At 40.0% G+C, this 27218-nt stretch overlaps 1 protein-coding gene across 5 annotated transcripts in view; it reads right to left on the bottom strand.

Annotated features, from left to right (window-relative positions):
- The window catches only part of RALGAPB (Ral GTPase activating protein non-catalytic subunit beta), a 110134-nt gene that overhangs the window by 70028 nt on the left and 12888 nt on the right, over window positions 1-27218 (bottom strand). For 4 of the 5 annotated variants that reach the window (XR_002734850.2, XM_023227838.2, XM_023227841.2 and 1 more), the window contains exons 2-5: window positions 18860-19075; window positions 15112-15314; window positions 10467-10630; window positions 7984-8170 (exon numbers count right to left, since the gene is read on the bottom strand). Coding sequence is in view for 4 of the 5 variants with exons in the window: in XM_023227838.2 (XP_023083606.1) it covers window positions 7984-8170; window positions 10467-10630; window positions 15112-15314; window positions 18860-19045 (740 nt within the window). In the remaining variant the exon portion in view is untranslated. Of the gene's footprint in view, window positions 1-7983; window positions 8171-10466; window positions 10631-15111; window positions 15315-18859; window positions 19076-22278; window positions 22334-27218 lie in introns of all 5 variants that reach the window. The other variant, XM_023227839.2, reaches the window with a different exon arrangement.

Below are 27218 nucleotides of genomic sequence, written 5' to 3'. Positions count from 1 at the left end.
TCTGTCACCCAGGCTGGAGTGCAGTGGCCGGATCTCAGCTCACTGCAAGCTCCGCCTCCCGGGTTCACGCCATTCTCCTGCCTCAGCTTCCCGAGTAGCTGGGACTACAGGTGCCCGCCACCTCGCCCGGCTAGTTTTTTGTATTTTTTTTTTAGTATAGACGGGGTTTCACCGTGTTAGCCAGGATGGTCTCGATCTCCTGACCTCATGATCCGCCCATCTTGGCCTCCCAAAGTGCTGGGATTACGGGCTTGAGCCACCGCGCCCGGCCGGCAATTATTAAATGAATTATATTCCAATTATATCATGGAAAACTACAAAACCATTAAAAATATGATCTCAACAGCTATTTTATGAGAAAAAGTATGTGTAACTAAAGTGACAAGAATCAGACATCAAATGAAAAAAGCAGACAATATTATATAGAATAATTTCAAACTGGTATTTTTAAAAAGGGAACTAAATGGAAAAAATACATTAAAATGTCAACATGGGTTGGCTCTAAATGATAGGTATTTGTCCCTACATTCTCCAAATTTTCTATTATAAGCATGTACTGTTAATTACAATCAAGATAAAAGCATTACTTAAAAACAGATTCATAATTTTTTTAAAGCAATTGTCCTGCCTCAGCCTCCCAAAGTGCTGGGATTACAGGTGTGAGCCATCACTCATGGCTAGATTCATAATATTGATGTTGTCTGTGATATATGAGAATCAACAAAATATTCCAAAGCTTCATTTTTTAGTTTAAATAAAGATCTAAACATTTTACTAACTCAGAAAAAGAGAAGTCTACCTTCTGATACATAATACTACCTACAAAGTTTTTGTTCCTGTCACCCCCTCTTTTTGCCCCCCCGTCAAACTTGAATGAGATCAAGACTCTAGATCTAACTACCAGTTTACAGGAAATACAGCGGGGCTGAGGAATATGTTAAATTAACAGTGTGGACATAATTGGAAAAATTCAGAATGTGAAACACTCTGTAAGACAACCCAGTTTCTTCAACAAAAAAATTGCAAAGAAAAATAAAACAGAAACCTAGGCCTGTTGTGGTGGCTCAGGCCTGTAATACCAGCACTTTGGGAGCCCAAGGCAAGAGGACTGCTTGAGCCCAGGAGTTCAAGGCCAGCCTGGACAACATGGAGGAACCCCATCTTGACCAGAAATATAAAATTAGCCACGCATGGTGGTGCACGCCTGCAGTCCCAGCTACTCAGGTGGCTGAAGCAGGAGGATCACTTGAGCCTAGGAGATGAACACTGCAGTAAGATGTGATTGCACCACTGCATTCCAGCCTGGGTGACAGAGTAAGAAACTCTGTCAAAAAAAGAGAAAGAAAGACAGCAGAAACCTATACAGTTGTCCTTCAGTATTATGGGGGATTGATGCAGGACACCCCTCAGATGCCAAAATCCATGGATGCTCAAGTCCCCTTACATAAAATAATTTAGTATTTGCATATAACCTACACACATCTTCCGATATACTTTAAATCATCTCAAGATTACTTATAATACCTAATACAATGCATACACATCCCTTCATTTGCACAGATTCAATGCAGTACTCAGTAGAAGGCAAATTCAATTTTTACTCTTTGGAATTTTGTGAAATTTTTTGCCAAATATTTTTGATTTCTGATTGGCTGTGTCCATGGATACAGAACCCACAGAGGACCAACTGTACCTGAAAATTTGAACACCGATTGGCTAACTGATATTAAAGAACTGTCAAATTTTTAGGTGTGATAAGGGTATTATATTTTTTAAAGAACCCTTATCTATATCTAGAGTTACACAGGTATACCTTGGAGATCTTGCAGGTTGTTTCACACTACCCTAATAAAACAAATATTGCAAAAAGCAAGTCATGCACGTTTTCTTGGTTTCTCAATGCATATAAAAGCTATGTTTGGACTATACTATAGTCGATTAAGTATGCGATAGGATTATATCTTTAAAAATCAATGTATATCCTTAATTTAAAAATATTAATATTTTACTGCTGACAGATGCTAATAATCATCTGTGCTTTCAGCAAGTCATAATCTTTTCCCTTTTTAAAACTTTCCAACTTTTATTTTAGATTCAGGAGGTACATGTGCAGACTATCTGGGTATACTGCATGCCGCTGAGGTTTGGGGTACAAATAATCCCATCATCTGGGCTTTTCAACACTGCTCCTCTTCCCCCACCAGTAGTCCTCAGTTTCTAATGTTGTCATCTTTATGTCTATGAGTTTTACGTCCAATGTTTAGCTCTCACTTATAAGTGAGAACATGTGATACTTGGTTTTCTGTTCCTGTGTTAATTCACTTAGGATAATGGCTTCAAGCTGCATCCATGTTGCTGCAAAGGACATAATTAATTCTTTTTCATGGCTGCATAGTATGCCACGGTGCATATGTGCCACATTTTCTTTACCCAGTCTACCACTGACGGGCATCTACGTTGATTCCATGTCCTTGCTATTGTGAATCGTGCTGCAATACATAAGAGTGCATGTGTCTTTTTGGTAGCATCATTTGTTTTCTTTTGGATATATACCCAGCAACGGGATGGCTGGGCTGAGTGGTAGTTGTATTTTAAGTTCTTTGAGAAATCTCCCAATTGCTTTCCACAGTAGCTGGAACTAATTTACATTCCCACCAGCAGAGTTTATAAGCATTCCCTTTTCTCTGCAGTCTTGCCAGCATCTACTATGTTTTTGACATTTTAGTAATACCCATTCTGCCTAGTGTGAGATAGTATCTCACTGTGATTTTGATTTGCATTTGTTTAATGATTAGTAATATGGAGCATTTTTTCATGTTTGTTGGCCACTTGTATGTCTTCTTTTGATAACTGTCTGTTCATGTCTGCTGCCTGTTTTTTAATGGGGTTGTTTTTTGCTTGTTCAATTGTTTTAAGTTCCTTATAGATTCTGGATATCGGATCTCTGTTAGATGTATAATTTGTGAATATTTTCTCCTATTCTGTAGGTTTTCCGTTTACTCTGCTGATAGTTTCTTTTATGTGCAGAAACTCTTTTGTTTAATTAGGTACCACTTGTCAACTGTTTTTGTTGCAATTACTTTTGAGGACTGAGTCATAAATTCCTTCCCAAGGCAAATGTCCAGAATAGTGTTTCCTAGGTTTTCTTCTAGTATTCTTATAGTTTGAGGCATTACAGTTAAATCTTTAATCCATCTTGAGTTAATTTTTGTATATGGTGAAAGGTAGGAGTCCAGTTTCATTCTTCTGCATATGGTTAGCCAGCTAACCCTGCACTATTTATTGAACAGAGAGTCCTTTCCCCATTGCTTGTTTTTACTGACTCTGTCAAAGATCAGATGGCTGTAGTTATGAAGCTTTACTTCTGGGTTCTCTATTCTGTTCCATTAGTTTATGTATCTGTTTTTGTACTAGTACCATGCTGTTTTGGGGATTGTAGCCCTGTAGTATAGTTTGAAGTTGGGTAATGTGATGCCTCCAGCTTTGTCCTTTTTGCTTTAGGATTGCTTTGGCTATTAGAGCTCTTTTTTGGTTCCAATATGAATTTTAGAATAGGTTTTTTCCTAGTTATGTGAAAAAATGGCACTGGTAGTTTGATAGGAACAGTGTTGAATCTGTAGATTGCTATGGGCAGTATGGTCATTTTAATGACATTGATTCTTCTAAACCATGAACATGGAATGTTTTTCCATTTGTTTGTGTCATCTAGAGTCATCTTTTCACTGGTAGAGGGTATTGCCTCATTGATGGCTGCAGACTGATCAGGGTGGTGATTGTTGACGGCTGGGGTGGCTGTGGCAGTTTTAAAAACTAAAACAATGAAGTGTGCCACATGGACTGACTCTTATTTTCACAAAAAAATTTATCTGTGGCATGCAATGACATTTCATAGCATTTTACCCACAGTAGAACTTATTTCAAAATTGGAGTGAATCCTCTCAAACTCTGCCATTACTTTACCAATTAAGCTTATGTAATATTCTACATACTTTGCTGTCATTTCAACAATGTTCATGGCATCTACACCAGGAGTAGATTCCACCTCAGGAAACTACTTTCTTTGCTCATCCGTAAGACTTCTCATCATTAGTTTTATCATGACATTGCAGCAATTAGTCATCTCTTTGGGCTATACTTCTAATTGTAGTTCTCTTGCTACTTCTCCACCTCATCTGCAGTGACTTCTTCCACTGAAGCTTTGAACCCCTCATAATCATTCATTAGGGTTGGAATCAACTTCTTCCAAAGTCCTGTTAATGCTGATATGGCAGCTATAGCCTTACAAAACGTACAGTTGACCCTTGAACAACATAGGAACTAGAGGTGCTGACCCCTCATACAGTTGAAAACTCTATGTATAATGTTTGACTCCCCAAAAACTTAACTACTAATCTAATCAGAAGCCTTACCAATAACAAACAATTAACACATATTTTGTATGTGTATTATATATGGTATTCTTACAATAAAGAAAGCTAAATAAAATGTTACGAAGAAAATCATACGGAAAATCAGATGCAGTGGCACACTCATAGTCCCAGCTACTTGGAAGGCTTGAGGCAGAAGATACTGTGTCGGTACAAAAGTAATTAAAATATGGCAAAAGCTGCAATTACTTTTGCACCAACCTAAATAGCTTGAGCCCAGGAGCTTAAGAGTGTAGTGCACTATGATCACACCTATGAACAGCCATTACACTCTAGCCTGGGCAACCCAGCAAGACCTGGTCTTTAAAAAATTATTAAAAAGGTCCATGTACATACAGTGGCTCATGCCTTTGAAAGTAATCCCAGCACTTTCGAAGGCAGAGGCAGGGAGGCTCACATGAGGCCTGGAGTTAAGAGACCAGCCTGGCCAACATGGAGAAATCCTGACTCAACTAAAAATACTAAAAAATTAGCTGGGCATGGTGGCTCACGCCTGTAATCCCAGCTACTCAGGAGGCTGAGGCACGAGAATCACTTGAGCCTGGGAGGCAGAGGCTGCAGTGAGGCGGAGGTTGCAGTGAGCTGAGATCGTACCACTGCACTGCAGACTAGGTGACAAAGTGAGACTCTGTCTCAAAAAAAAAAAGTCATATAAAAGAGAAAACACATTTACAACACTGTACTGTGTTTACTGACACCATTAAGTTTACGTCATCTTTTCACAAAATCAATTGTCTGCCTGAAATGGCAGGTGACCACAGCTGCAGACCTCAAACAACAGAACATATCAAGCAATTCAACTTTTTCTTGTAATGTTATGAGTTTTCTCTGCTTCTTGGGAGCACTCCCAGCACCACCAATGGCACTTCGCATGGGTCCCATGGTATTATTTATTCCAGGTTTACAGTATTGTATTAAATATGATGAAAAATAAATGAAAACTGAGACATCACTTTTTACTGAGATACACTATTTACTGGAGAGATTAACTGCTCAAGCAGAGATGATTAGTGTCACATGGGGTTTTAGGTGAATATCCACACTTGAGCTCATTGCAATAGCAACAGGAAGTGGCTACAAAATTATTACAGTAGTATAGTATGTACCACAGTTAATTTTATGCAATTATGATTTATACTGTAGCTTTTATGTTTACACTTCTTTACCTGTTGTTTACATTACTGCAAATGGTATCATGTATAGTCTATAAGCATTTGTATGCAGAAGTTTTAATAAATTTTAATTTAGTATAACACATTTATGTGTATTTTATGGTAGTAAACAATATAAGACTAGCATGTACATATATTTTATGCACATGACATACTTTTTTCAATATATCTAGGCTACATGGTGCACATTTTTTCAAATTGTCTCAAATCTCAAAAAAAAAAGTTTCCACTACATACAAGTGGACCCACACAGTTCAAATATATGTTGTTCAAGGGTCAACTCTATTTCTTAAACAAGATTTGAAAGTCAGGTTGGGCGCAGCGGATCATGCCTGTAATCCAAGCACTTTGGGAGGCTGAGATGGGTGGACTGTTTTGAGGCCAGGAATTTGAGACCAACATGGTGAAACCCCATCTCTACTAAAAACACAAAAACTAGCAGGGTGTGGTGGCACACCTCTGTAATCCCAGCTACTTGGGAGGCTAAGGCACAAGAATCACTTGAACTTTGGAGGCGAGTTCTACAGGCACAAGCCACCATACCTGGCTATTTTTTTTATTTTTTGTAGAGATGGGGTTTTGCCAAGTTGCCCAGGGTGGTCTCAAACTCCTGAGCTCAAGTAATCTGCCCATCTCTTACTCCCAAAGTGCTGGGATTACAGGCATGAGCCATTGCACACAGCCAGAATAAATGTAACATCATTCTCAGTATATGGGCTGCCAAGGCGAGCACAAATTTAACATCATTCTTAAGGGCCCTAGGATTTTCCAAATAGTGAATGAGCACTGGCTTCAGCTTGCCAGGCACTGACTTTTCCTCTCTAGCTATAGAAGTCCTAGATGGTGTCTTCTTCCAATACAAGACTGTTTAATGCACACTGAAAATCTGTTGTTTGGTGATGCCACCTTCATCAATGATCTTAGCTAGATCATCAGGATCACTTGCTGCAGCTTCTCCATCACACTCGCTGCTTCAGCTTGCACTTTCACGTTATAGACATGATTTCTTTCCTTAAACCTCATGAACCAACCTCAGCCTGTTCCTAAGCTTTCTTCTGCAGCTTCCTCACCTCTCACAGCCTTCACAGAACTGAAGACAGTTAGGCCTTGCTCTGAATTAGGCTTTGGCTTAAAAAAATGTTGTGACTGGTTTGATCTCCCATCTAGACCACTCAAACTTTCTCCGTATCATAAATAAGCCTGTTTTGCTTTCTTATCATTCCTGTGTTCAGTGGTATAGCATTTTAAATTTTCTTCAAGAACTTTTCCTTTGCATTCACAACTTGGCTAACCATTTGGTGCAAGAGTCCTAGCTTTCAGCCTATTTCGGCTTTCAACACACCTTCCTAACTAAACTTAATCATTTCTAGCTTTTGATTTAAAGTGAGAGACATGCAACTATTCCTTTCACTCGAACACTTTGAGGCCATTATAGTTACTAATTGGCCTAATTTCAGTATTATTGTGTCTCAAGAATGGGAAAGAGACGGGAAACAACTGGTCAGTGGAGCTGTCAGAACACAAACAACATTGATCGATAAAGTTCACCATTTTATATAGGTGTAGTATGTGGCACTCTAAAACAACAACAATGGTAATATCAAAGATCACTGATCACGGGTCACCATAACAGATAATTGTAATTTAAAAGTCTGAAATACGCAAGAATTACCAACATATGACAGAGGCACAAAGTGAGCACATGCTGTTGGAAAAATGGCACCAAAAGACTTGCTTGATGCTGGGTTGCCACAACCCTTCAATTTGAAAAAAAAAAAAAAAAAAAAGCATGGTATCTGTGAAGCTCAATACAGTGAACTACAATAAAACAAGGTATGCCTGCATATTAAAATCAGGATTGAAATGAAAAAATAAGTGTGAAAAAAATGAACCTAAGAGTGTACTTACAAAACAGTGATGGTATTATATATAAATGGCAAAAAGGTAAAATTATTATTATAAAAAAACTGCCTACTTTGGTTACAAAGTAGCATTTATACTATGGTCCCATTTCTGTAAAATTTTATATAAATATACATGGTAGGATTTCAGGAGAACTTTTCTATTATACCTTTCTATGGTTTGTTTCTTTAAAATAATGATTATGCATATTTTAGTAATCAAAATAAGAGTGGAATTTTTTTTGTGTGGGGGAAGTAGCGTATAACATTTATCTGTTTCTCAAGAATACTTGATTATTCTGAAAGGTTTTAAACAGGCACTACCCAAACTGTTATATCTATGTTTAAAAAGTGGCTCAATTCTGTATCTAAAGTACAGTAATAACAGACTCAGCCTTTGTTACAATGTATTCCATGAATGCCAGAAAGCTGCCTAAGGTCAGACAGGGGTTGAAGGAAGGCAGGGCAGTGACAATAACCTACCTGGAAGTGAGCGCACAAATGACCTTGCTCCACTGCTCCACCACTGCTGGGTGATGCCTCCAGTTAGCCACCATCTCCTTGGCTGTTTTCCAATAAGGAGGTGTTGGGAAGCACCGAGTACAAGCTAGTAACCACACCTCAAAGAGAACACCAATCAACTTCTCTGCTAGATTCTCAGCAATGCCACCTTACCAACGAAAAGAAAACACATCTTTGGCAAACTTATTTTTAAAGTAGAATCTTTAAGTCACTGATGTGGGAGAACTGGTCAAAAAATTAAAATAAGTGCAATGTTAAGTTTTGACTTTCAAATAATCATTTAATAGTAAAAATGAGAAGTAATGCTTAGGAGTTCCTGTGCCCAAAATCATAGATACATCAAAAAATTTCTACTTTGAAAGATTTCAAGTTGTCCTGTTCAATTCTTATTGAAGGCCTTAATCCTCCAGCAAGGGGGACAGGGGGACACAGGGGAGAAGGTAAAGGATGACTGACTATGATGACTGACTACTATGAGTCAGTTTCTATGCCAAATAGTTCATACAAATGACCTCATATAATCCTCACATTAATTCTGCAGGATAGGTATCTGTAATACCTAATACCAACTACTAATTATACCCATTTTGAAGATGAGAAAACTTAGATTCAGAGAGTTTAAGCAACTTCTTCAACTTCATGCAGCCAGTAAGTGAAGGAATCACAACAAACACCCGTGTCTTTTTACCTCCAAACTTTGCCATACAATGCTCCAAGTATTTGAAAGCCACCCTTCAAGTGGGGGAGAGAGAAGACACAGAGAGAGAAACAAATAATGGAGCAAAAGGACTGGTGTTGGGAAGGACAGAGCCTTAACCATGAAAATGGGGCTGTTCCTCTGTTCTAAGTCCTGGAACCAGGTGGAAAAACAGCAGTGGTCTTTACACTGCACAGCTCCAGAAGGCAAAGTTGGGACTCACAGGAAAAGTTATAAGAATGTGTGTTTCAAATGAGCAAAACCAAAGTTTCAACAACAAAGAGCCGAAGAAGGGGATGAATTGTCTGCCTCATGCTGTTGAGATCCTTGGCATGGGGAGTAAGTAGTAGAGAGGTGATGAATCAATGACTGGCCAGCTATCGTCAATACCAGACAGAGTATTCCTATCATTGCATCCCTTCCCACACTGAAATTCCATGCTTCCTTTTAGATATTTCCCTGAACACTGCATCTGTGTGAGAACACAAGCACAGTCACGTGTGTTAGTAAACAGAGTACACCGATGAATAAGCAACAAGAGAACTTGGAACTAGATGATCAACTTATAGTTTATATACATTGTGCTATACACAAAGCAGGGATTCTGAAATACACTGTAAAGTCTTATAAAACTAGAGGCATTTTAATGGCTAGCTAATGAATGGCAAACTGGCACACTTCCAAATAGAACAGTTAGAAGACTTTGGAAGTTTCATTTGCTGAGTAAAATATCTTCTGTCACTATCAAGTTTTCAGACTCTACTCTGATAACTACTTTGTAATATATTATCTATAGGCTCTAATTTAATTGGTTAGTTATTTTTTCTTTTTCTTTTTTTTTTTTTTTTGAGACGGTGTCTTGCTCGTCGCCCAGGCTGGAGTGCAGTGACATGATCTTGGCTCACTACAACCTCCGCTTCCCAGGTTCAAGCAATTCTCCTGCCTCCGCCTCCTGAGTAGCTGGGATTACAGGCGCCCACCACCACACCTGGCTAATTTTTGTACTTTCAGAAGAGATGGGGTTTCACCATGTTGGCCAGGCTGGTCTCGAACTCATGACCTCAGGTGATCCGCCTGCCTCGGCCTCTCAAAGTGCTGGGATTACAGGTGTGAGTCACCAAGCCCGGCCAGTTGTTTCTTACATAGGCTCTATCCTAACTTTTTTTTTTTTTTTTTTGAGACAGAGTTTTGCTCTGGTTGCCCAGGCTGGAGTACAACAGCATGATCTTGGCTCACTGCAACCTCTGCCTCCTGGGTTCAAGTGATTCTCCTGTCTCAGCCTCCTAAGTAGCTGGGATTACAGGCGTCCACCACCATGCCCGGCTACTTTTGGTATTTTTAGTAGAGGTGAGGTTTCACTATGTTGGCCAGGCTGGTCTTAAACTCCTGACCTCAGGTGATCCACCCACCTTGGCCTCCCAAAGTGCTGGAATTATAGGGGTGAGCCACTGCGACCGGCCTATCCTATTAAACAAGCTACTGTTCCCATCATTATCAAACATGCAAAATTCACTGAGTCCCTTCCTATATTAGCAAAATCATTACTGAAGGTAAAATAACTTCATTAGTGCTAAAGTTATATTGTGCCTTAGGGCTTCCATTCTAAGAACTATTAATCTTCATTTGTAAACCGTTATGCCAAAATTTAAATCCCCAATGCGTCTACCACTCACTGAGTTTAAAGATGAACTGTATTTGGAGCTCAGAAATGAATCAGAAAAATAAATAAATAAATAAATAAACAAACCTTGAACAGTTGGTGGGGCCAGAAGTATGTCATTAATCTGCAGAAGAAACAACAGTAAGACTTCCCAGGTTTCTCGGGCCATGAGAGATGACTCACGGGCCAGTTTCTGAATGGCTCTCAGGACCTGTAAGCATAGTCGAATCTGACTGGAACCCTGTTCCTGTCTGAAGAAGACAGACAGATATCACTGACAAGCCTGGAGAAGAGACAGCAACAGCTTCAGGACAGGTGACTTACAGATGTGGCAAGCAGTGGTCCAATGAAGCTCCCTAATATTATCAGCAGAGAGGGCTAGGCATACCATCTTCAGTTTAAAGCTACTTCTTACTCATCGTAAAGTTCAGCACTCTGGGTTCTAAACCTACCATTCTTATGAGAACTGGAAAGCTTCTGGGAGGAAGGCGGGAATACTAGAACATAAACTTCACTTCTGGATCTTCTATGTCTAACACGTGCCTAACACATAATAGCAGGCACTCAATAGGTTTTTGTTGAATTAACAAGTAAATACCCACAGACACCCTTGCTGCTTACATTTAAGCAGAACGACCTTGGTATTCTTGTTTAATTTTTTTAAACACATATTTGCAAGAATTCTACATGTGATTTTACAGTGCTCATAGTCCCCCTGAAGCTAAGGTCTATTAGAGAAGGGCCTAAGGGCCAGAAGGAATAGCTTAATAGGTCCCCAAAATTGATGAGGTATGTAGGCATTGCTTCAGAAATAAATACCTGCTACTACTGCTCTAATTTTAGAAAAAGACACGTAGCCAAAGATGGAGGCTCCAAGGTTCCCAGGATACCCTGGAACAACAGTTTTAAAACTAACTGCAGGACTGTTTTTTCCAAGGGAAATCTCATAAAGAAGAATTATCTATGTAACAGATCAAAGTATTTTGGCTAGGATTGAGGATGAAGATAGAGGTCCAGGCCCGAACCCTTACCCTCACTTTCCAAAGTAGAACAGTGAGAATTTTGAGAATAGCAGGAAATCCACTGTATTAGCATGTGGTAAGCTGGCCTCCAGATCTCTTATGGGAAACCCAAAAAAAGTATCTAGTATTACTGAAATAAGTCTTGAGGCGAAGTTTCTACATATTGTCATTTGTCACAAAGAACTGATAGAAACATATCTGAATCAGACTGGGGAGTTTCCTCAAGAAATTCCAGAAAATGAAGTGAGTTCCCTTAGAACTGTCAACCCAACCTTAGAATAGAGTTTCTCAGATTCTGGGCTATGATGCAGAAAACCGGTCACTTACCTTAGAGTTGAAAGCAAATGACACCACTAAGTTTTCCCTAAAGAAGTCAGACCTAAAGCAAAATGATGAGAAAATTGCCTAGGAAGAGTCAAGCACCCTCAGGAGTGGGGAGATGTTCCACATTCACCTAAAGGTGGATCTAGTCCAGGCAAAGCCCTAAGGCTCAAGCTTGTGTCTACTGCTCTGGCTTACTTGAAGAAGAATAAAAAACTAGGGCAGGGCGTGGTGGCTCAAGCCTGTAATCCCAGCACTTTGGGAGGCCAAGACGGGCGGATCACGAGGTCAGGAGATCGAGACCATCCTGGCTAACAGTGAAACCCCATCTCTACTAAAAAATACAAAAAACTAGCTGGGCGAGGTGGCGGGCGCCTGTAGTCCCAGCTACTCGGGAGGCTAAGGCAGGAGAATGGTGTAAACCCAGGAGGCGGAGCTTGCGGTGAGCCGAGATCCGGCCACTGTACTCCAGCCTGGGCGACAGAGTGAGACTCCATCACAAAAAAAAAAAAAAACTTTATCATAGCCCCAAACCTAATGAAGTAATATAAGAGGAAGTCCAGAATAAGAAATAAAAATACCACTAATGGCCCTGGAACTGACACTCTTCCAAGAGTGCATGCCTCCTACATGGTAATTTAGGCCTACCTACCATTTGCAGGTATTTGTCCAATGACAGGAAAGGAAATACCTGTTCCTCAGGTACTGAGGCTCCTCCTCACTCAGAAGGCCTAAATTCAGATGCAGGGTCCAAAGTTCTAAAGCTAACAAGGTAACCCTTTACATAAAAACAAACAGAAGAGCTAAACACCAGAGATCTCCTTTTCAAAAATATCAAGTTACTTTTTAAAAAGTAACTTGTGATCTTCAGAAAAACTGCTTTAGAACAGTGGTGGTGAATGATGGCCAATGGGTCAAATCTAGCCTGCTATCTTTTATTGTAAATAGAGTTTACAAATCTGGCCTACTATCTATATTATAAGTGAAGCTGTATTGGAACACAGTAATGATCATTCATTCACATACTGCCTATGGCTGCTTTCATGCCATACCAGCAGAACTGAGTAATTACAACACTATATGACCCACAAAATCTAAAATGCTATCTGGCTCTTTGTTAACCCTGCTTCAGAACAATAATATGGTTTTTTAAAGTACAGTATAGTATATGTGAGCAAATAAAATCTTAATCACCTTTAGAAGGTGATTTACTCTTCGCTCAATCATAAAAAAAAAATCAAACTGATGGGCAAAAGAGAAAGGTTACATTCATTCTGACATAATCTCTAGAAAAATGGTAAAGGCAGTTCCCTCTATTTTGAGTGTCAGTTTTCATAAAAACAACTAATTAAGTAAACTTAGATGACAGTTTTGTGAACTATCAGAATCAAATAAACAACTAAAACTTCAAATAATGGGAGATGAGATCATAACACCAATACTTCGCACTGAAAATATTCAGCTAAGTTTCCTAAAACATTAGCCAGGAAGAGAACTCTAATTCTCAGTTGAGTAGCCTCTCAGAATTTACTAACACTTATGCATGCACACTTTTGAGAAAACAAGGTAATTACCAAATAGCAAAACCATTTATAAGGTAGTCATGTATCTCAAAAGAGAAAAGCAAAGGCACAAGCCTAATTAACTCAAATGCCATTAATTTTTTTCATCAATACAAATTAGCTGAACACTGAGAGGTAGTAGGCTTATAAAGAGGAAAGAGACACAGTGACAATACTACTCATGAGACTATCCCAGGCATGAAGAAAAAGCCTAGTAGTCTCCTAAAAAGTTAACAAGAAAGTATTAAAACTATTATATCATTTTAGAAGAACCTGCTTATAAACAATATTCTAAGTAGTCCCAACTGTTTCCTGTTTTTTGTTGTTGTTGTTGTTTGTTGGTTTTGTTTGAGACAGAGTCTCGCTCTGTTGCCCAGGCTCACTGCAACCTCCGCCTCCCAGATTCAAGCGCTTCTCCTGCCTCAGCCTCCTATGTAGCTGGGATTATAGGCACATGCCACCACGCCCGGCTAAGTTTTGTATTTTTAGTACAGACAGGGTTTTGCCATGTTGGCCAGGCTGGTCTCAAACTCCTGACCTCAGGTGATCCACCTGCTTCAGCCTCCAAACGTGCTGGGATTACAGGCATGAGCCACTGTGCCCAGCCTATTTCCTGTTTTTAATTCCATTTGAAATCAATAAATACAAGCAACACGCATTTAATTCACACCTAAGGTAAGTATTAAGTACTAAAATACCAGTACTGCACCAGATACTGTGGAAGCCTAAAATAGAGACAACACAGTTCCTGCCTTCAAGCTGGTTAGATGGGGAAAGGAGACACACATTTTAAAAGATAAGCAACAAAACAGCAAGAGATACAAGAGTGATACAGAAAGTATCACATAGGTTCAGAGAAGGTGTGAGCGCTGTGGGCCTGAGTGGTTAGGTAGGACTTCTCCTCACAAGGCGGAACTAAAGAACCAACAAGAATGAGATGTGGTGATGGAGAGAAGGAGGAGGAAGAAGACAAAAAGACATCATGATGGGAAAGATCTTTAAGAGGTCTCAGAGGAATGTCTGACTTATGAGTCTGACTAAAGAGCAGCATTCATGCAGAATTAAGAACAGCTAGTTTGATTAGGGGCCAGACTACACCAGGCATTTCATGTATGGTATGCTGTTTACACCTGAGCCAACAGACCAGAGTTCCGGAGAGTTCTCTTTTTTAATTCAGATTTTCCAAAGTAATCTTCCTTCTATATTTAGAAAGTTCAAAACTTACAGAGCTGGTTTTCAAAGTCCCTCACTGTATGACAGAGCAAAAGCTCTAACCAGAACTTTACCAAAGGGAGATTGCCCTACTGCTCCTTGAAGGTATCCTACATTATGACATTTAAGGCCCTTGCCTAAGAAGATGGAAAAAAAAGTTAGAAACAAACTATCAAGAGTAATCTTTTGGCTTACTACAAAGTTGCCCATAATTGTTTCAAGTGTCTTCATTCTCTCATAGGAAAGATGCCTCTTAAGGTAGACACATCTCCCTTAGTTGTGTTTAGCCTAAATGGAGACAAGAATTGTGATAGATAAAAGTATATATTTTTTTGAGTAGAAGGGAAAGATGTTACAGTATTTTAATATCTAAGACGTATGATATTTTTAGAAGCAATGCCAAAAACTTGTAAAGAACACATACCTGTTAAAAACTCCTAGTAAACATTACATAAGCCCATCTTTCCTAACATTCACATTAATACAATCTTTAATTGAACACACGAAGTCACTGTTCAGAGGACTAACAATGAAATCAGCTCCTATACTACAGTAACATTTATGAATATTTTACTATGCCCCTGATAATGGGCCAGATAGACAGGTATAGCTTACCTTGGTACAAAAAGATTTTGTAGGTGTTTTAGTATACTTTGAACATACTGATTAGGCTCTTTAATAACTGGCAATGGAATAGAATCTTTCGGCAACACTAAAGCCATAATCCAGTCTGTATATACATCAACGCAATATTTTACAGTCTCTCCATCCAATGGAAGGGTCAGTCCATAGCAAATTACTTCCATGGTCCATTTTACCTAGACAAAAGAAAATATCCATACAGAATTATTATACATGCCTATCTCAGTAGACTGATTTAAAATGTCAATCTCTTTTATTGCCAAAAGCCTCTAAATTGATATTCATCTCAATGTAAGTATCAGATTTATTTTAGATAATGCATTTTTCACATATCAAACATACAATTTCCCAAGCAAAAGATTTAAGAAGAAAATAAATTACTTATTTTTGACTATCAAGCCTATGCTGGTTTTTGTCCTTTAGATATTATTATTATTTGCTCTGTAAATTAAAAAGTAAATACAGGTCACTTCAATTTTCCATAGAGATTAGAGATGTAAAAATTGAACATTTTAGAGTTTTTTCTCCACTTAATTTGTTTATGTGTAGCATTTAGAAAATCATATAAAGTCAGTCACATTCCATCTCCAGATTATGCAAATGAACAAACAAGAAAGATGAACTGTTTGACTCTCATTTTACAACTGTTTCCTCTGCCAAAAAAAAAAAAAAAATACTTAAAATGAAGAACAAACACAGCTGAGAAAGGACTGAAGCTGGGTAAGATCTTAACAAGGCATTTAGCCGCACTGAATGAGTCCCTGTCTCCTGACCTAGCTGAATCACATCCTAAGGACTGAGAGAGCTTGCCTAAGAGACTACTGAACCACTAGGCTGCCTGCAGTCGTAATTGTAGAGATTAAATAATCTGGCCCAAGTCACTGGTTTATAAAAGGTAGAGCTGAAAACTTGAACCCTGGTCTTCCAACTAGAAATTTGAAGCTATTCTCACCATGCCATTAACAGAGTTCTCCAGCAAATGGGTATCTGGGTGTTAGCAAGAAATCTGGGCAGACCCAGGATCTCCTTGTGGACAAGATGGAGACATATGGTCCAGAGGATGGTAGAATGGCTAGATTTACAATTGGTCAAGATACCACATTACAGAGTAACAACAGATTAATGTGCCAAGATCATTTTGGAAAAAGGTGCTCAGTGGCATGCCAAAGGCTCTGCCAAGATTTTAACTTAGGGGGAAAAAAACGAAAAACAATGTATGCTGATCATCTGTAGATATCACAAAGCTAAAAAGGATGGCCAACTTGCGGGACAGAAATTCAGGATTCAAAAAGACTTCAACGGCTTAAAACCAAAGTTAAATCTAACAAGATAAATATATATATTACATTTTTTAAGCTCAAAAGTAACTACAAAGGTTAAGGGTAAGAAATATATGGTTTAACTGCAATAAGTGTTAAAGAAGCCTATAACAGCACAGTGAAGCTGTGACAAATTTGGAGCAGGGTGTAGCAAGATTTAGCCACATAATAGAAGAGATTCTAAAAGACATTGCAGGTCCCTAATTATCAGACGAAAAACCAAGAAGATATCTTTGGTGGCATCTTCACACAATCGTTTAATTTTATAATTCTAGGCCGGGCGTAGTGGCTCACACCTGTAATCCCAGCACTTTGGGAGGCCGAGGCAGGTGGATCACCTCAGTCAGGAGTTCGACACCAGCCTGGTCAACATGTCAAAACCCCGTCTCTACCAAAAATACAAAAATTGGCCAGGTACAGTGGCTCACACCTGTAATCTCAGCACTTTGGGAGGCCAAGGTGGGCGGATCACCTGAGGTCGGGAGTTCAAGACCAGTCTGGTCAACACAGAGAAAACCCCGTCTCTACTAAAAAAAAAATACAAAATTAGCCAGGCATGGTGGCGCATGCCTGCAATCCCAACTACTCGGGTGGCTGAGGCAGGAGAACTGCTTGAACCTGGGAGGCAGGGGTTGCGGTAAGCCAAGATCACGCCTTTGCACTCCAGCCTGGGCAACAAGAGCAAGACTCTGTCTCAAAAAATAAATAAATAGGCTGGGCTCGGTGGCTCACGCCTGTAATCCCAGCACTTTGGGAGGCTGAGGTGGGCAGATAACAAGGTCAGGAGATAAAGACCATCCTGGCTAACACGGTGAAACCCTGTCTCTACTAAAAATACAAAAAATTGCCAGGCATGGTAGCAGGGCGCCTGTAGTCCCAGCTACTTGGGAGACTGAGGCAGGAGAATGGCGTGAACCCGGGAGGCGGAGCTTGCAGTGAAGCGAGGTCATGCCACTGCACTACCGCCTGGGTGACAGAGCAAGACTCCATCTCAAAAAACCAAAACAAAAAAAGGTATAATTCTAGAGAACACAGGAATTCTCATCTCTTTTCAAGGGTGAGAAAGGAGAAAAACAAGGGCTACACCAGAGCACCTCCACCTACTCATGTACCATCTCATCCCAGGAGAAGGCAACAAGGGATCACAAACGCACCAGGAGGAGAGCACTAGGGTCTGTGCTAGTCCTCAGGGATAAATCTAGGGTCCTCTGAAGAGAGAAAAATGTTCCTCAGACTGAAGACCTTTACTCTTCAGAGACCCATGGCTGAGGGAGGATAACTGCCCCTAGAGCTACAAGTTTTAGTCTTATATCTAAGTCTAATCTCTCCTTTACAGGAAACCAAAAACCAAACAGAAAAAAAGGGTCTGAGACATAGGGTACAGGTTTTGCTAAACGTGAAGTCTGAAGGTTACATGAGCTTCTTCAAGACAAGGGACAAAGTTTTAATCCTGCGTCTTAGCCAGAATTTATACTAGCAAGCTCCTCTACCACTCCATTCTCAGGGCCCCTTCACGACTTCCCAATAGCAACTTTTTAACTTCAGCCTAGGCCGCTGAACCCAAGAACAAAGGGCCAGCTTCAGGGCAAGCCATATCAAGAGCCCCTATCTTTAGAAACAGTAAACACCCAGCCTGGGCAACATAGTAAGAACATCTCTATAAAAAAAGCCTGGCGTGGTGGCAAGTGTCTGTAATTCCAGCTACTTGGGACTCACTGGGATGGAAAAATCATTTGGGCCCAGAGAGACTGAGGCTGCAGCGAGCTGTGGTCATGCCACTGCACACCAGCCTGAGTAACAAAGCAAGACTCTGTCAAAAAAAAAAAAACAAAAACAGCAAACACAACCCCAATCCAATCACCTAGGCTTAGGCCAGAAGTGCTTGGCTTCTCTGCAGCACTCTTAAACCTGGAAGAGAGAAAGGGGTAAGTAGGTATGGGGACAAGGGAGAGCTTAAAGCACAGCATACGCACAGCCTGAAAACTCGACATGAGTCTTCAGTCAGGGGCCATCTAGAGGTAGGGATGAGGTCTTCCAACCACACTCTAAATGGAAATCAGAAGACTAAGCCTAGAGCTTTGGGGGAAAGGGTTTGACATTCAAGTCCCTGTCTTGGCTTTTAGCTCAAGTGGAGAATTCACCATAACTAGTAAAAAGTCCCAACGGCAAAACAGTACAACTCATTCCTTACAACCTCCATAAACTCCGAGTCCCAGTCCTCAACCCAAACAAGATCAAAATTGAGAAGTCATACTATGTTGGGCAGAAATCCATTAAAAAGCTGACGTTATTCTACTACAGCTCTTTTCAAAGAAAAAAGAACAAAAAAGTGAACATTAAACAAATTCTTCAAGAACAAATGTACATTTTCATATAAGAGAATGAAATTTAGAAACACTTACTTCTTTGTCAGTTTTTAACAAACTCTCACTACCAGCCACTGAAGGGGTACCTAACACCTGCCCAAGAGGACGGACTACAGCATTTGCCACCTCTCGTCCAACACTCTCTGGATAGCTGTGCAGCACACTGGTATGGCCTTGATCATTCTGAATCACCAAATGCAGTGACCTCCACTCAGAGTACATCGTGCCACTAAAGTACAATCCAAATGGCACCTGAAAAGACAAAACAGAAATGCATGTCAAATTATACTACTGGAAATTAACAGAAATAAATAAAACAGATGTATAGACTTTCGGCATGATAAAGAATGCTGCAAACATCCTGCCTCTGAAGACAGAAAAAATATATCTAAATGTTTTAAGAATATCCCAGAACCTCAGGGTAAGATTAGGTAGGAAGGCAGAACCTGCAGCTCTCTGAGCACCTCCCCAAAAGAGCCCTTGGAAGCCCTGGGGCAGAGCTGGAGAAGATGGCCATTGGGCAGGGGAATAACATGATCAGATATGGGACATTCACAGCATGAGGGAACCCTCCACATGGTTCCAGGATAGAAAAACATGGGAGAATGGAATGTCCTAAGTAGGAAGGGGAGACAACGGAGAATTTACTAGGAACCAGGTTTTCAGTCAACAGTTTCAGAGTACCTACTATCTGCTGAATACATATCCCTGTAATTTCTCAGCACTGTCCTCAAATTACACTTAAAAATTCTTTGAGACTGTTTCATTCTCTGAAACAGTGGTGCTGAAACTACCAGTACTGGAACACTGGGAAGTCACAGTGTTCTTTAGGAAACATATTAAGAGCTGCCACTTACTAAGCATTTAATACATACTACTCATATAATCACTAAAACAACCCTATGAATATTCAGTAACACTATCCCTATTTCAGAGATGAAAAACTGGAGCATAGAGAGGTTTGCTTCTTACCTGAAGCTTTAAAGTTATAACATGGTAGAGCTGGGTTTTTTTGTTTTTTTGAGACGGAGTCTTGTTCTGCTGCCTAGGCACACTGGAATGCAGTGGCAGCCATCTCGGCTCATTGCAACCTCCGCCTTCCAGGTTCAAGCAATCCCCCTGCCTCAGCCTCCCAAGTAGCTGGGATTACAGGTGCACAACACCACACCCGGCTAATTTTTGTATTTTTAGTAGAGAAGGGGTTTCACCATGTTGGCCAGGCTGGTCTCGAACTCCTGGCCTAAGGTGATCCACTGGCCTTGGCCTCCCAAAGTGCTGGGAATACAGGCGTGGGCCACCGCACCCAGCCAGAGCTAGGTTTTGAACCCACATCTGTTGGGCTCCAGGGCATATGCTCTTAGCCATGATATGTGCTGTCTTTCCCTATTCTAAACACTCTCCAATGCAGGTACTTCTGCCTATTCTGTACATGCTCCATAAAATGATATCTAAGTCTACTGCACATAGGAGGGACATCAGCTGCAGAAAACATATCTGTATGAATGCAATGTAAATATTACAACCATAAATCCCATACTCATAAAGAGGATAAATGAGGTTAGCCCTCTCCAATTCATTTCTGTTAACTTCCACTTTCTACTTCAGATTTGTTCTGAAATCTGCCCAGCAAGCAGTTTAAGCAAACTCAAGGTTATAATTAATCTTTAAAAATTTCTATCCCTAAAAGTTATCTTTTCCTCAAATTGGGAAGAGATTAGCCTTGTTTAATTTTATCCTGAGAAACCTTACCCCAGCTCACCAAACATCAAGAGTTTATGACGTCGTTCTAAGACTAACTCTATTAAAGTATAAAGAAAAATTTTTAAAGAATTTTTTAAAAAAGAAGAGCATACGGCAGGGCACGTTGGCTCATGCCCGTAATCCAAGCACTTTGGGAGGCCAAGGCAGGCAGATCACAAGGTCAGGAGTTTGAGACCAGCCTGACCAAAATGGTGAGACCCTGTCTCTATCAAAAATACAAAAATTAGCTAGGTGTGGTGGCGGGCACCTGTAGTCCCAGCTACTCGGGAGTCTGAGGTAGGAGGATGGCGTGAACCTGGGAGGCGGAGGTTGCACTGAGCCAAGATTGCGCCACTGCTCTCCAGCCTGGGTGACGGAGCAAGACTCTGTCTCAAACAAACAACGAAAAAAAAAAAGCATATGACATTTGAGAATCACAGAGCTACAGAATGAAAATCAAACTCTTTAGTATGAGAGTCAAAGTCATTCACACTGTGGTCCCAAACTACCTTTCTTTCTCCTTTCCATACACAGGAATCCATACACTTGCCCTCTCATCCAATTCAATCTACTCAGCTTCCGCTGGAGCCTGAGGGACTCTGGGCCCGGGTACCCTTCAGTGACCCTATAAGGATCTTGTAATCTCCTCCCTCCTCCTCTGGATCTTTCTCTGAAAATGGGAAGGCAGGAGGAATGGGCCATCATCTAATAAGGCACCCACAATTCAAAGGAAGAACAGATGCATCTGACTACTAAAATTGCCTCAGTTGCCTCATGATGTATAAGGAATTCCCCCAAGGATATCCTGGTGTCCCCCTGAAATAAGCACTCTCAACAATATAAGGTGGGAAAGGGAAAGTTCTGATAGAGAGCCATCACCATCAAAAGACAACTGATTCCCACACATTTTTTCCTTGCTTTTTAAAATTAACATATATACACATAAATACTTATATGTATACTACATATATATACATATAGTATAAATATATACACACTGTATAGTCTCTTACACAAATAAAAAGAATATTATACTACAGGGGTTTTGGTTTTAGTGTGGTTTTGCACCCTTTTCATTTTTTGTTAGGTGTCATTCCCTGTCCAAATAATTTACTTCATGAACAGACAATCCTGTTAACATTTTAACATTCCCTCCTGTATTTTGTGCCACTCAAAACTTTAATTTTTTTTTTTTTTTTTTTTTTTTTGAGACAGAGTCTCGCTGTCACCCAGGCTAGAGTGCAGTGGCACGATCCTGGCTTACCGCAACCTCCGCCTCCCAGGTGCAAGGGATTCTCCTGCCTCTGCCTTCCAAGTAGCTGAGATTACAGGAGCATGTCACCACGCCCAGCCAATTTTTGTATTTTAGGAGAGATGGGGTTTCGTCATGTTGGCCAAGCTAGTTTCAGGCTCCTGACCTCAAGTGATCCACCAAGCTTAGCCTCCCAAAGTGCTGGGATTTCAGGCGTGGGCCACTGCACCCAGCCTCAATCATATTAAAATAACTTACATACATGCATAGCTAGAGATTGTACAGGTACCTCACGAATATCCTTCCAACTAATAACAGATTCGTTTTAATGGCTGGATAATATTCCATCGCATTTGTGTGGCCTAATTTACTCAACCAGTCTCCTAATGATATGCATTCACTTCATTCCCCATTTTTTTGTCACCAGGAAATAATGATGCAATAAACATACTTGTTAACATACCCTTAAGAAGCAGCAGCCTTTTTACTTCAGCGGAATAAGTTCTCGAGTTAAACTGCTAGATAAAAGGGTACATGTATTTTTAATGTTATTAGGTCTTACCAGATTGCTTCCCAAAAAAACCTGTAACAATTCCCATTTACATTAGGAACAGATAAGAGCCATTCTCTCATTTCACCCCTCTCCCTGCTAGAAATCAGCATTATTTATTTATTTGCCAACTTGATAGGTATAAAATAAAATTTCATTGTTCTAGCCAAAGATTTACTTTTATTTTACAGCTTCCGGTCTTGAGTCTGGCTTAGAAGGTTTTACCCTCCCATCCCCTCTATCAGTGTTTTTCAAACTGTGGGTCACGAAACTATCAATTTTTTTCAAACATGAAATAAATGTTTGATAATAAATAAATGTTTTTCAAACATGAAATAAATGTGAGTCATGAAATAAATGTTATGGATAACATTTATTTTAATTAGGTGGTATAGGATGTATGATAAAGGCATCACACAGAATAAAGGTAAGCAATGTTTCTGTGAAACTTGATTCCTTTGTAATATATGCATATGTTCTGGATCACAATGGAAAAAACATTTTTTGTTCTTTTTTTCTTTTTGTTTTTTTGAGACGAAGTTTCGCTCTTTTTGCCCAGGCTGGAGTACAACGGTGTGATCTTGGCTCACCGCAACCTCTGCCTCCCGGGTTCAAGCGATTCTCCTGCCTCAGCATCCTGAGTAGCTGGGATTACAGGCATGCACCACCACACCCGGCTAATTTTGTATTTTTAGGAGAGGCGGGGTTTCTCTATGTTGGTCAGGCTGGTCTCGAACTCCTGACCTCAGGTGATCCGCCCGCCTCAGCCTCCCAAAGTGTTGGGATTACAGGCATGAGCCACCATGCCCAGCAGAAAATACATTTCTTATAGGTCTTAGTCCAAAAATTTGAAAACATAACCCTAATGTGAATTTGTAGTCTTCTAGATTTTCCTGCAAGATAACTGCATAATTTTTCACACTTAACTTGTATATTCGTCTGGAATTTACTTCTGTAAGTGGTATACGAAAGGTCCGATTTTACTTTCTTCTAAATGCACGGTCAGTTGTGTCAGCATCACCTCTTAAAAATACATCCTTTATGCACTAAACTGAAATACTAATTCTGTCATATACTAAATTTTCATTTATTCTAGAATCTATGAGACTTCTGTTCTATTCAACTATTTGTCTATTCCCATGCCAACCCATAATGATTTAAGTTCAGTGGTTTTATAGAATGTTTTTTCCAAAACTTTACTGTCTTTTCTAGACATTTCCAAATCAAAAAATCAACAATAAAGCCTTGCTAGAATTCTAATGGGAACTGCACATACCACCTGGCCAGCTTCGTCTTCTACTGCCACTTTCCCACAAATATCCCAAACAATGGCCACAAAGAACTACTGATTGCACAAGCCCAGCAAACTCTTTCTTAACCTAGGTCACTGGTTATGCTGCTCCCACTGACTGAACTGCCATTCCCTGCCTTGATCCACCTTATGAAGTACTCGGCCTTCAAAGCTCAACTCAAATGTCCTCTCTTTGGTAAAACCTTTCTTGACTCCTTAGACCAACTCCTCTCAGCTGAGTGCCTATTACCGGATGTTCATATAAAGTTGCCCATTAGCTCATTTGTTAGTGGTGTAGAGATACATTCACCACAAAAGTGTCAGCCTTTTTTGACTGGGGACCTCGCCTCCTGAACCTCTGAGTGCCTGGCACACAGTGGACACTGAACATGTGTTTGAAAGTGTCAAGGTATACCAATGGGAAAAAGGAAGATATCAGAAGGTATTTCCTCTATTCCACTAAAGTGTTTTTCCAAATTTTGTATGTTATATTCAAATAAAAATTGAAAAATATTCATCCGTTTGAAGCTAATTACTAGTAAAGATAAAAGTTGGATGGTTTTCAAATATTAAATAAATATTTAATATTCAGGGTCCATCACAGCACATTATTGGAAGAAAACAGGTTTTAAGAAGGAAAAAAAAAAAGGACAAACTAGCTCTCAAACTCTACTGTACACTTAAGAATCATCGGAGGAGGAAAGGGTCTAGCTGAAAATGCAGACTCCTAGGTCCCATTCAGAGAAAGCTCAATTCTGCAGGTCTGAGCTGGGGCCTGAGAATCTGCATTTTTAAGAAATGGCCACTACCCTCCCAATTCTGAAGAGAGGAGTATACATTATGAAAGACCAATTGAAATAGGTTTAATAGCTCTTAAATCCTTCTGATAAACTTTTTTAAGTTTTTAAATTAAGAAATTTTCATTCTCTAAATGTATTAATGTTTAAATGATTAAATGAAAACAAAAAATGCTTTCAAGAAACATGTAAAATAGAAAGATATAGGCCAGGCGTGGTGGCTCACACCTGTAATCCCAGCAGTCTGGGAGGCTCAGGTGGGCGGATCACCTAAGGTCAGGAGTTTGAGACCAGCCTGGACAACATCATGGTGAACCCCCATCTCTACTAAAAATACAAAAATTAGCTGGGCGTGGTGTCACACACCTGTAACCCCAGCTACTTGGGAGGCTGAGGCAGGAGAATCACATGGAACCGGGAGGTGTAGGTTGCAGTGAGCAGAGATGGCGCCATAGCACTCCAGCCTGGGCCACAAAAACAAAACTCCATCTCAAAAAAAAAAAAAAAAAAAACAAAGATATAGAAAGGATACAATGAAAAAGCTGAACTAAAACATCAAAATATATGTAACAGAAAAAAGATGCTAAACTTTAACAAAATGCAGACAGACAAAAAACATTAAGACCAAAAAATGCATTATAATTACAGATATATTAAGTAAAACAAGAGAACATAAACATTAGAAACAAACATGGAAGAAACACAAAGGCAACTAAAGTATTATTTTGTACCTATTAAACTAACAAAACAAGTGATAAAACTCAACTCTGGCTCACACCTGTAATCCCAGCACTTTGGGAGACCGAGGCGGGCAGATCACCTGGGGTCAGGAGTTTAAGACCAGCCTGGCCAACATGGCAAAACCCATCTCTACTAAAAGTACAAAAATTAGCCAGGCATGGTGGTGGGTGCCTGTAATTCCCAGCTACTCAGGACGCTGAGGCAGGAGAGGCTTAAACCTGGGAGGCAGAGGTTGCAGTAAGCTGAGGTCGCGTGCTGCACTCCAGCCTTCATGACAAGAGAGACAGACTCCATCTCAAAAAAAGAAAAAACAAAAAACTCAACTCTGATGAAGAGGTAAGGACCCAACTGAGAGCTTAGGGCAATGATTTTTAATAGAAAAACCTGTTACCTAGAGGCACTGTGGAAATATTAAGTGTACTTTTGGTTGGCACAATGATTGGGGCAGGCTCCTGGTATTACAGGCAGAGTCAGGAAATCTAGACATCCTGTACTGCATGACACAGTCCTGCACAATGAACAATTAGGCTACATCTCACATGACTTTTGAACATCTGCTAGAAAATCATTGTCTAAGACTAAAAATTAACTTCATTTACATATAAATACAAAATATATTATGCTATTTTAATAGACTGAATTTTCCAATAATGCAATTAATCACGTAAATTAAGGAAGACTAAGCTTCATTATCTTTAGAACCAAGAACTGTTCACAACCCTAGAAAAATCACATCACCAGGCCGGGTGCAGTGGCTCACGCCTGTAATCCCAGCACTTTGGGAGGCCAAGGCGGGCAGATCACCTGAGGTTGGGAGTTCAAGACTAGCTTGACCAACATGGAAAAACCTCGTCTCTACTAAAAATACAAAATTAGCCAGGCGTGGTGGTGCATGCCTGTAATCCCAGCTACTCAGGAGACTGAGGCAGGAGGATCGCTTGAACGCGGGAGGCGGAGGTTGCTGTGAGCCGAGATCACGCCATTGCACTCCAGCCTGGGCAACAAGAGCGAAACTCAGTCTCAAAAAAAAAAAAAAAAAAGGAAAAGAAAAGAAAAATCATATCACCAATGGCCAAGCCACTTGTAGTATTTGAACTGCTAATATCCACATTTGTGTCAAAAACACAACAGCAGGGACTACATATATACTTATTTAGCCCTTATTTCAAGATGTCAAACATAAAGAAAAAGTGTCATATTACTGTCTTACTTCTCAACTTATAAGTAGACACAAGCACCTGCCTACTTCATTGTACCCTCTAGACATAGTTGTATATATTTTTATTGAAATCCTAATTATGACAGTAATTTATGTTTTTCCTTTATTAGAGTTAGAAAGTTTCATTGATTTTTTATAAAAATCTGTGTGTTGGTAAACTTTATATATATATAAAAAAAAATTTTTTTTTGAGACAGGGTTTCACCCTGTCACCCAGGCTGGAATCCACTGGCACAATCATGGCTCACTGCAGCCTCAACATTCCAGGCTCAAGTGATCCTCCCTCCTCATGCCCAGCTAATTTTTCGTATTTTGGGGAGTTTCACCATGTTGCCCAGGCTAGTCTCAAACTCCTGGACTCAAGCAATCAGGCTATCTTGGCCTCTCAAAATCCTGAGATTACAGGTGTAGCCACCATGCTTGGCTAGTAGGTTATATATTATCTGTTAATTTCAGGATACAAAGGTAGTTAATTACCACATAAAATCTGAAAAGATTGAAAACGACCAATGTAGGAAAGTAACATATTAAGTAGTGAAGTGGGTAGAGTGAGTGCTATGGCAAAGGAGAATATACAAGCTCTGTTTACAGCTATTACTCAGTTCTAGCTGTCACCTGGAAGGAATGCAGAGCCAGACTTGCCAGATAATCCAATTTTTAAAGAGACACAGAAAATCTGGACATTTCTACAAAGTCTCCTACTCTTTTTTATTTTTTTATTTTTTGAGACGGAGTCTCGCTCTGTCGCCCAGGCTGGAGTGCCGTGGCATGATCTTGGCTCACTGCAAGCTCTGCCTCCCAGGTT

The sequence above is a fragment of the Piliocolobus tephrosceles genome, chromosome 20 (assembly GCF_002776525.5).
Source record: "Piliocolobus tephrosceles isolate RC106 chromosome 20, ASM277652v3, whole genome shotgun sequence".
Classification (NCBI taxonomy): Eukaryota; Metazoa; Chordata; class Mammalia; order Primates; family Cercopithecidae; genus Piliocolobus; species Piliocolobus tephrosceles.
The sequence above is the reverse complement of the archived record's forward strand: the minus strand, read 5'-3'. Positions and strand labels throughout refer to the sequence as shown.